This window comes from Arachis ipaensis, chromosome B02 (genome assembly GCF_000816755.2).
Source record: "Arachis ipaensis cultivar K30076 chromosome B02, Araip1.1, whole genome shotgun sequence".
Classification (NCBI taxonomy): Eukaryota; Viridiplantae; Streptophyta; class Magnoliopsida; order Fabales; family Fabaceae; genus Arachis; species Arachis ipaensis.
In genome coordinates this window covers 18,275,993-18,285,546 of record NC_029786.2, presented here as the reverse complement: position 1 = coordinate 18,285,546, position 9,554 = coordinate 18,275,993, and the positions used below count along the sequence as shown (strand labels likewise).

Here is a 9,554-nt window from a genome sequence, read left to right as displayed (position 1 = left end):
TTAGAATGATTGTGTTTTCAAGACATGTTTAAGTAAATTAGAATAAAAATTATAAAAAAATATAAATATACTTCCAGAAAAGAAGCATAAGGCTAGCGCCAGGCTTCAAACTGCCAAGCCCAGCGCCATAAATAGGTGCCCAACTTCAGGCCTCCAAGCCCAACGCCTTTGCTACAAGCTCGACGCCCTTGATCCCAAGCCCAGCGCCATGGACGCCCAACTCCTTGCCTTCCAAGCCTGGCGCCTTTGTGCCTAGAATGACCCAAAATGGGCTGGTGCCCAACTCCCAGAGGTGACACCTAGCACCACCCAACTCCAACATTCTGGGCACCCAGTGTTCAATCCCAAAGTTTGGCTTCGAAGTGAATTTTCAACTTCCAGTGGCCTAGAATTCCTCAAAACCCAGTGTCAGTAGATCAAGCCTAGTGCCAAGATCATAGTCCACTCCCATGAAGCTCTAAATTCAACTGAAAATTCAAGATTTAAATAATTAGTTAGCATTAATTTTTTCTAGAAAGATAAAATTTGGTTGTTAGGATTTAGTTTAAATTGATTTGAATTATTGTTTTGAATTTGAATAAGTTGTTATCTTATTCTTCGGAGATAAGATAAGAAGGTAGGATTAGTTTTTTAATTTCAATAGTTAGGGATAAGAAGATAGGATTAGTTTTTGAATTTCAATAGTTAGGAAGTTAGAATATAAATAAGTGAACAAGGTTCAAAGAGAGGAATCAACGGATCATCCAACAATAACTGGATGTCTGGATCCATCCATCACCTCATTAGTCTTAGGTTATTTTCTTTTTTACCATGAGTAACTAAACCTTCTTTTGTCAAATGTTAAGAGCTCTGTTTAATTTTATAGATTAATAATGTAAGTATTTTTTTATTTTGATTCATGTTTTTCTACTTTTTTAAGATTGAGTCTCGTTCTTCATCTTTAATGGTTAAAAGTATTGAAAAATATTCTAATTTTGTCTTGAATTCTGTTATTACTTTGAAAAATTTAATATCGAAATTAGTTTAAAATTCTTTCTCATGATTTTCAAGGAATAATATTTTAAAAGTTGTGTAGCTTTAAATCGAAACCGTGCTTAACCTCTCCTCTTAATTAGTTGACCAAAAAATTGACAATTAATTAAGTTAAAGAAAAATTAAATTGTCAAGGAATGGGAATTTGATTATAAATGATTTACTGTAAAATTATTTTTGCAGAAGTCAAAGTAAAAAAAACATAAACATTACTTTTTTCTAAAAGTTAAACATCTTCGAAGCCTTTAATATCTTACTTATTAGTTACTTTTCTAAATCCATAAGCTTTCTCTCGTTCAACTTCAACACACTTGTTCATTATTCTTTGTTTTTACTTCAAGATTCACAATTCTCTTGCCAATGTTTGATTGATCTAATTAGAGATTCAATTAGACATTACTTGATTTAATCCAGTAATTCACGTGAGAATGATATTCACTCGCTGTGGTATTACTTAGAGTAATTTGGTGCACTTACTAATATACGAGTATATCAATTTTGGCTCATCAATTACTACGAGAGCCTAATGAAGTTTTTGAAAGTTAGTGGGATAGTTGTCTATGTTAACACATTAACACTCTCTGGGGAGGCTCTGTTGCAATGCATGAAAACAAGGTTCCAGAATTTTATAGACCCGGCGGGCAGTAGATGAGTCGTTGCCGATTCTTGAGTCCAAATTTCACTTGCTCCGTTAGGGGACGGCATCACCATATGCAAGTGTATCATCTGATAAAGTCTAGTGATGCCAAAGTTTAAATGTGTGGTTTAATTCAATTTAAGGTAATAAGAATAAAATAAAAACAAAGAACTGTTATGAGTAAAACCCTAAACCTTAAACTCTAAAGCATAGTCCTATCATGTTAAAGTAATTAAATTATCTATTACTGTTACACATCAATTGATTATAATTTTAAACTAGAATGTTTCTACAAGTTCATTCACAATTTCATGCAGCAGAGAGTTAAAAATGTGATGCTCATATACCAAACAAATCTCCTCAAACCTTTCAATCTCACATATACCCTTTTGTGTGAAATGTAAGTCTTTCATATCATTTTCAATTAAGTTGCAAATCTTCATCTCTAATTCTGAGGAGTAGCCTTTGTTCTTCATTGCTCTATCTTCAATTTCATCAGCCAGCAACTTTTTCTCTGAAGATTCCCACATTGTTGGTGACATTAAGGAGTTTGAATAATCTACAAAATTATTATTTGTTTGAGTAACATGGAGTAATGTAAACGGCAATAAAATTTGAAGTATTGTTTTGGAAGGGAGGGTTTTGCAAAACCATATGAAATTCTAATGAATAAATCACTTCTAAACGATTTAGAAAATATTATGTTTAAATCCTTAAATAGAGTACTTATAGACAGCTATTTTATTCAAAAGAAATGCTATTTGGATTTAGGGCAATTTCAACTTATTTTATCAAGGAAGTAAAGGGTTTTTTTTTTATTTCGCTTTTTTAATTTTTAAAATATCCATAATTAATTTTTATCATAAACAAGTTGACGAACTATAATTTTTTAGATCAGAATAGCATTTTTTTTATTGAATTAATGGTAAAATAAATATTTAAAATAAGAATATTACTAAAATTTAAGAATGATAAAATGCNAAATATGATAATATAGGTGTTCAAATTTTTTTATATATATAAATAAATAAAACTTGAATTCGCCACAAATCTAGACAAAAATAAAAAATTATTACTTACATCTAAATCTAAATCAAAATTACCTAAACAACATATAATAAACCCTGAATCCATACTAACACAAATCAATTACAAAAGCAGAGGAAATGTCAATCAAATCAGAACTACAAAAACAGATTTAATTTTAAACATACCTAGAAAATCAGGTCCATAGAGGTATTTATAGTCATTGATGTCTAGGATTGAAACTGGGCTATATTCACTCTCTATCTTCTTTTGTGACCATTGCTTTCTCATATTTTTCATTTGCTTTAATTCAAAGAGTTCTTCAATCTGCTTATTTTTCAATTTAGTGCTTGACCATGACCCACAATCACTCTTTCTGTAAATGCAATTAGCATCTTTGTAACTTCTTCTAACCTTTGAAGAACAACCATTTTTTACAATTCTAGGCTCATTTTTCAGCTTGCAAAATTTCCTGCTCTTCTTTTCATCATTACTATCTCCTCTTCCACTATCCCGACACAGCACAAGAACTTCACGGCGGTTCTTGTGCCGAAATAATTCAGAAACCTCCCTGAATGAAGCCGAGATTTTCGCTCGGCGATGGTTGGATTGGCTTGCATTATCAAACTCCAACATGTAATCCACAATTTCAGAATCTGGGATGGTTTTTTTAAATTCCAAGTTGGAATTACTTGGCATTGAATCTAACCCCATCAACCTTGCTATCACTCCTGGTGTAGAAGCTGCATTAGCCATTGCACTCTTATTTTTTGGATGCACTTTTTGTGTTTCATATGATTCTATGATTTGATCAGAAAAGTTTCCATTTCCATCACAAAGAAGGGTGTGTAACAAACCAGAGAAACAACAATGTTTTGCATTTGATGGTTGAGACATAATAATCAAATCTTATTGAAAGTGTAGTGGCAATGTGGAGTGTGGAGAAGACTCAATTGTCACTGAAAACGGTTGGGAAAAAAAAGTATAAATAGGAACATAGGTATGAAAAGGGTGGTTGAGTTCACATTAAATTTAAGCTTGAACTTGGTGTATGATACATAATCTATTTTAGAACTTAGAAGTGATTATTTTATTTTATTACTCTAAATTAATTGTATTACCAAAAATGATAACGTTACTAGATATGACATACAGTCATATATCGTGGAAGAATAAAATAGACATTGCAATGATTTATTCCTACGTATATGTATTTTACAGAGCAAGAAGAACAAGAATTGAACTTCATGTATTAAATTAAAATGTGCTACTAATTCTATGTACCAATACATGTATATATATGAATGATGATTAATTTCTGCTTTGGCATCTTGAGACAGTTGCCGAAGTTGCTGACTTTTCTAAACACAAAGATGAAAGCATATGTTGTGTTCCTGAAAGAATATAAATGGTTCTATTCATCTCAAGAACTGCACCGACTATGTTGACTCATGATGGAAATTTCTAAGCCTAACCTTGCATTATTATTATTTATTAATTAAGATGATGGGTCCTAGAAATTGGAAACTGGATAGTTGATTCATAAATCATGTATTGACTAAGAACTAATTACTTTATCAAAACATTATTCATAAATCTGCAGCAATTTTATACTTTTTTTTGGAAAGAAAAATTACAATAGTTATTAGGAAAATTAAGAATTTAGTAATTCTAAGTTTAAAGTTTAAACAAAAATGAAATAGAGAAAGATTAAAGAAATGTTTGACCATTATCCTGATTCGGTTATACACGGTTCATTCATTCCCAAATTACTTGGAATGATTTTTTTTAACTAAATTGAGTTCGGCTTATGAGGATTTTAAACAATGTTTTTAGCTAATTGTCAAGTAGATTATTATTATATAACTATCAAAGACAGCTTTTATATAACAATCTCCACCTTTTGTAAATTTATTGTTAATTTTTAAATTATTTATTATATACTATTATTTCTGCCACGGTGACATTGTTTTTTACCACGCAAACATCATTAAAAAAAAACACAGGAAAAAAGGACGACAACGTAGCAAAACAGTGAGATGAAGATAAATAGTTTGAAAAAAAATGTCAATTTGATAATAAGTTTATAAAAAGATGACAAATTTGTATAATTAAACCATTGCCAACTTAAATCGTTCTATAATAAAAATCTTAACAATTCTAAGTTTGTTTTAAAAAAAAAAAAAATTCCACAATCTAAAGTAAAAAAAGAAAATTCAACGAAAGAGACTATTATAAATTTCAAGGACGACAATATGACATTACAGTTTTCCTTTTCTCTTGATCATTTCAAAATCCTTGACATTTTTGTAGAAGAGACCCACTCAAATACTAAAAAGATGGTCTATTAACAACTATATATTCTTGTTTAGTAACAAGTCTTTGATCCAACAAGTGATATAAGAATAAAGTAAAAATGAGACACACAAATTGTTGGTTTTACTTTCAATTTTCAACGACATGTTTTGAATATTATAATAGAATTCGAATAAGTATTTTAAAGGAGAAAAGTGATTGAAAATGCCTCCACCGGAAAATTGGTGATGATCATTGGTCAACCTATGTACCTTAACAAGTTAACATACCATGCGACATGTACGGTTAGGTGAAAGAGGTTTGCGCACACAAAAAAGGAAAAAAAGAAAACAAAAACAAAAACATAAAGAAAAAAGTCAAAAACAGAGTATAATTCATAAATGGGCTTTGAGAGAGTGCTGTTGTTTTTGGACCTCGTGGTTTCTCAATTCTAGTTGGATGGTCTTGTGTTGGAGCTTTGCTATATACTTTTTGGGGCGCACATTTGGTGAGCCTAAACCTCTTTGGCTAACCAGTAAGCATAACAAATCATTTGGCTGATCACTTGTTCTTGATACTCTAATCCAAAAACAAAGTTAGATCCAATAAGAATAAAAAGCCCATCCAATAATGATGACTTCTTCTCCTTGTCCAACTTTTGAAGAGGCCGAACATGACAAGAAGGTTCAACCTTATTTATCTGAATGAGTAACTACCTTCTTAAATCTCTCCTGATATCTCTATTTTATTTAAAAGATAGATCCAACAAACTTTCAAGATAAATGGAACGATTGTCCACCAACAAAGGTGAAACTACTCCAAAAAGGTGGTTATCTATTTTACTATAAATATATTAACACCCCTTAGGTATATTCAAGTCTCAATCTACTAAAAAATTTGCTTAAAACCCTTACTGACTTAAACATCAAAGTCTCTTGCAGGTACCACTCCCCACCTCCTCACAAGGAACTCAGATGGCGGCACCTCGGCACTAGAACAAGTCTGATGCTGCCTCATAAGGAGTCTGGACCGCACGTTCAGGCCTAAATCACCGTTTCAGATAACTTTCAGAACATTGGCGCCGTTTTCAGGGATCTGGAAGGTTACATCCGCATATGGTGGACAATCAATACGAAGAGGCCACACGGCGTTTGCGTTAGAACCAAAAAACCACCACGATGACTTAACAATAGCATTACCTCCACCTCGAGAAAGAACAAATGCCCCATGGGAAAGGAACGTCAAGAAACCCTCAACCACGACGGATCCATTCAGAGGTCCACCCACCCTAAGATGAAAAACCTCCCCATCCAACGGAAATACTGGAATTAGTTTATGGTCACTGTGGGCGACTAGAACAACTCGAACTGGAAGCTAAGCGACAACGAGAAATATAATGGGAATTATGAAGGGATGTACGACGACGAAAGGAGCTAGAGGAAAAGCTCTTGAGGTTGGAAGCCGACCTCCGAAGATGGAACAATCGTGTAGATCAGGAAGAAAGCCCTTTGGGAGGAGAAGATCCGTTTGTTGAAGAGATCATGCGTGCTAGGGTTCCCAAAATTTAAAACCCCCGATATGGATCTCTGTGATGGAACGACCGATTCGAGGCACCACCTCACCAATTTCAATAGTTGGATGTACCTAGCTGATGCCTCTGATGCCTCTGATGCAACTCGTTGCAAAGCATTCTTGACAACTTTGACCAAAGCCGTAATGAAGTGGTTTGATAACTTACCTCCCAGGTCGGTAACTTGCTTTGATGACCTGGCAAGGAAGTTCATTACCAGATTTTCAATTCTGAAAGATAAAGTAAACATGCTCCAAGCTTACTAAGGATATAGATCAAACAAGAAGTCGGCGAAACACTCTGAGACTATATGAAAAGATTCAATAAAGCCTGCTTGGAAATACAAAACTTGCCTACTGATATAGTGATAATGGGATTCGTTAATGGCCTTAAAGAAGGGTCGTTCTCTCGATCCATATCTAAGTGACACGCGAAGAGCGAGCAGAGAAGTATATCAACATGGAGAAAAATTTTCGACTAAGAGAGCCTCTCCTGAGGCCCAGCCTGCCCTACTCACCTCGGGAAAAAGAGAAAGAAGCTAAGAAAAAGGAGGAATATAAGCCAGAAAAATCTCGAAGGTCTCATAATTACAATCCACTTCGAGTCTCTCTTATAGATGTCTACATGGAGATATGTTATACTGAGAAGCTTTCACCTCTTCGCCCCATCAAACAAAAAAAAGGTAGGAAGTCTGACAGAATACTACGAGTACTACAAGCTTTACGTGCATTCTACCAATGATTGCTATGATTTAAAGAATGTCATCGAAAAGCTGGCCAGAGAAGGTCGGCTAGATAGGTATTTGGATGAGAGGTTGGACGATCAAAGGAAAAGGAAGAGAGATGAAGACGGAGGTCAGCAAGAACGTCCCCCACAAACTTTTGAACGGCACATACACATGATTAACGGAGGGTTTGTGGGAGGATGAATCTTAAAATTCTCACGAAAAAGGAATCTTAAAGAGGTATACCAAGTCGGGAAAGATAACTGAATTCCCAACTTACCAACCATCTCACTCACCAAAGAAGATGCTCAAGGAGTAACACCTGGCCACGATGACCTTGTGGTAATAACAATAGTCCTCGCCAATACAAAAATTTTCACAAAACTCTAATGGATCAAGGGAGTTCGGTGGATATACTATTTAAGCCCACCTTCGACAAACTTGGGCTAGAAGAAAAAGATCTGAAGGTGTACCCAGATATTCTCTTCGGGCTGGGGGGACACGCCAATCTAATCTTTCGGATTTATCTCCCTGTACACCACCTTTGGGAAGGGCACGAGGTTAAGAATGTTAAGCGTCAATTATATTGTGGTCGATGGCATGTTGGCTTACAATGCCCTGATAGATCAGACCACTTTAAATCAACTAGTAGCAGTCGTCTCTACACCTCACTTGTGTATGAAGTTTTCTACTGTAGAAGGAATTACCACCATAAAGGGAGATCAAAATTTGGCACAAAAGTGTTACAACGAAAGCCTCAATCTAAAAGGCAACCCCAGTGGAAAAGAAGTCAACACTATTAAACTCGATGGTATTCGAACTCGGGAAGAACTACGCCTCCAATCTGGAAGAAAGGTAGAAGTGCAAATCAGAGATCATACTGAAAAAACAACGAGTATAGGGGCCAACCTATAAGAAGGTCTGAAAGTACAGCTCGTTGACCTACTATGAAGAAATTTTGACCTCTTCGCCTGAAAATCCTCCGACATGCGTGGCATCGATCCCGACTTGATGTCTCATAAGTTCCCTGTTTACTCGGGTAACAGACCTATTCAGCAAAAACGTCAAAAACTTGGGTCCGAAAAGACACAGGTTGTGGAAGAATAAAAGCAAGTGTTATTGGAAGCTTGATTCATAAGAGAGGTAAAGTATCCATTGTGGCTGGCTAACGTGGTTCTGGTAAAGAAGCATAATGGAAAGTGGAGGATGTGTGTCGACTACACTGACCTCAACAAGGCTTGCCCTAAGGATTCATATCCTCTCCCGAGCATCGATGCTCTGGTTGACTCGGCCTCAGGTTATTGGTATTTGTCTTTCATGGATGCATACTCGGGATATAACCAAATTCCAATGTATAAGCCAGACCAAGAAAAGATCTCCTTTATCACTCCAAAGACTAACTATTATTATGTAGTAATGCCTTTTGGATTAAAGAATGCCGGAGCTACATATCAGCGACTAATGAATAAGGTATTTTCCCCCAACTTAGGAAAACTGATGGAAGTATATGTAGACGACATGCTTGTCAAAACTAAGGACGACTTAGCCCTCTTGTCTGACCTCTCTGAGGTATTCTCCACGATAACAAAGCATGAGATGAGATTAAACCCCTCAAAATGCACCTTCGCATTAGAGGCTTTTATGCTCACTCAAAGAGGCATAAAGGCTAACCTGGACAAGTGCGCAGCCATACTAGAGATGAAGAGCCCGACTTGTCTAAAAGAAGTCCAACAACTAAATGAAAGATTGGCAGTACTATCCAGGTTCTTGGCAGTATCAGCGTTGAAATCTCTGGTATTATACTGAATACTCAAAAAGGGGAGTCAATTTGAATGGACCCAAGAATGTGAACAAGCCTTTCAAGGTTTTGAAGCATTTCTAGGCCAACCCCTTATACTCACCCGACCTATTGCGGGGGAAGAGGTAGTTCTCTATTTGGCAGTGGCAAGCCGAGCTATAGCTTCTATCCTGATCTGAGAAGATGAGAACGGGTAATAACCTATTTACTTTGTTAGCAAAGCCTTACAAGGAGCAGAGTTGAGTATGAACGGGTCTCATCGCTGTTGGGTCGAGTTGTGAAGAAATAGTCCAATCCATAATATAGGCGCTACTAGATTTGAGTTTAGGTTGGGTTGTCCGAGATCCAGGTATGAACATCTTTTAATAAGCATAAATAATAATAATTATAGTTGGTAAAATAGTTTTTAAATTCTAAAAAAAAGATCATAATAGACGAATACAAGAATAAATATGATATTTATTCGTACATT

The 9,554-nt window shown here is 35.3% G+C and overlaps 1 protein-coding gene across 1 annotated transcript; it reads right to left on the bottom strand.

Annotated features, from left to right (window-relative positions):
- On the bottom strand, positions 1,649-3,872 carry LOC107626941. Its single transcript, XM_016329825.2, has 2 exons — positions 2,884-3,872; positions 1,649-2,228 (listed from the first exon to the last, which is right to left on the bottom strand). The coding sequence occupies exons 1-2, from the start codon at positions 3,590-3,592 to the stop codon at positions 1,948-1,950; spliced, it is 990 nt and encodes a 329-aa protein (XP_016185311.2). The 5' UTR covers positions 3,593-3,872; the 3' UTR covers positions 1,649-1,947.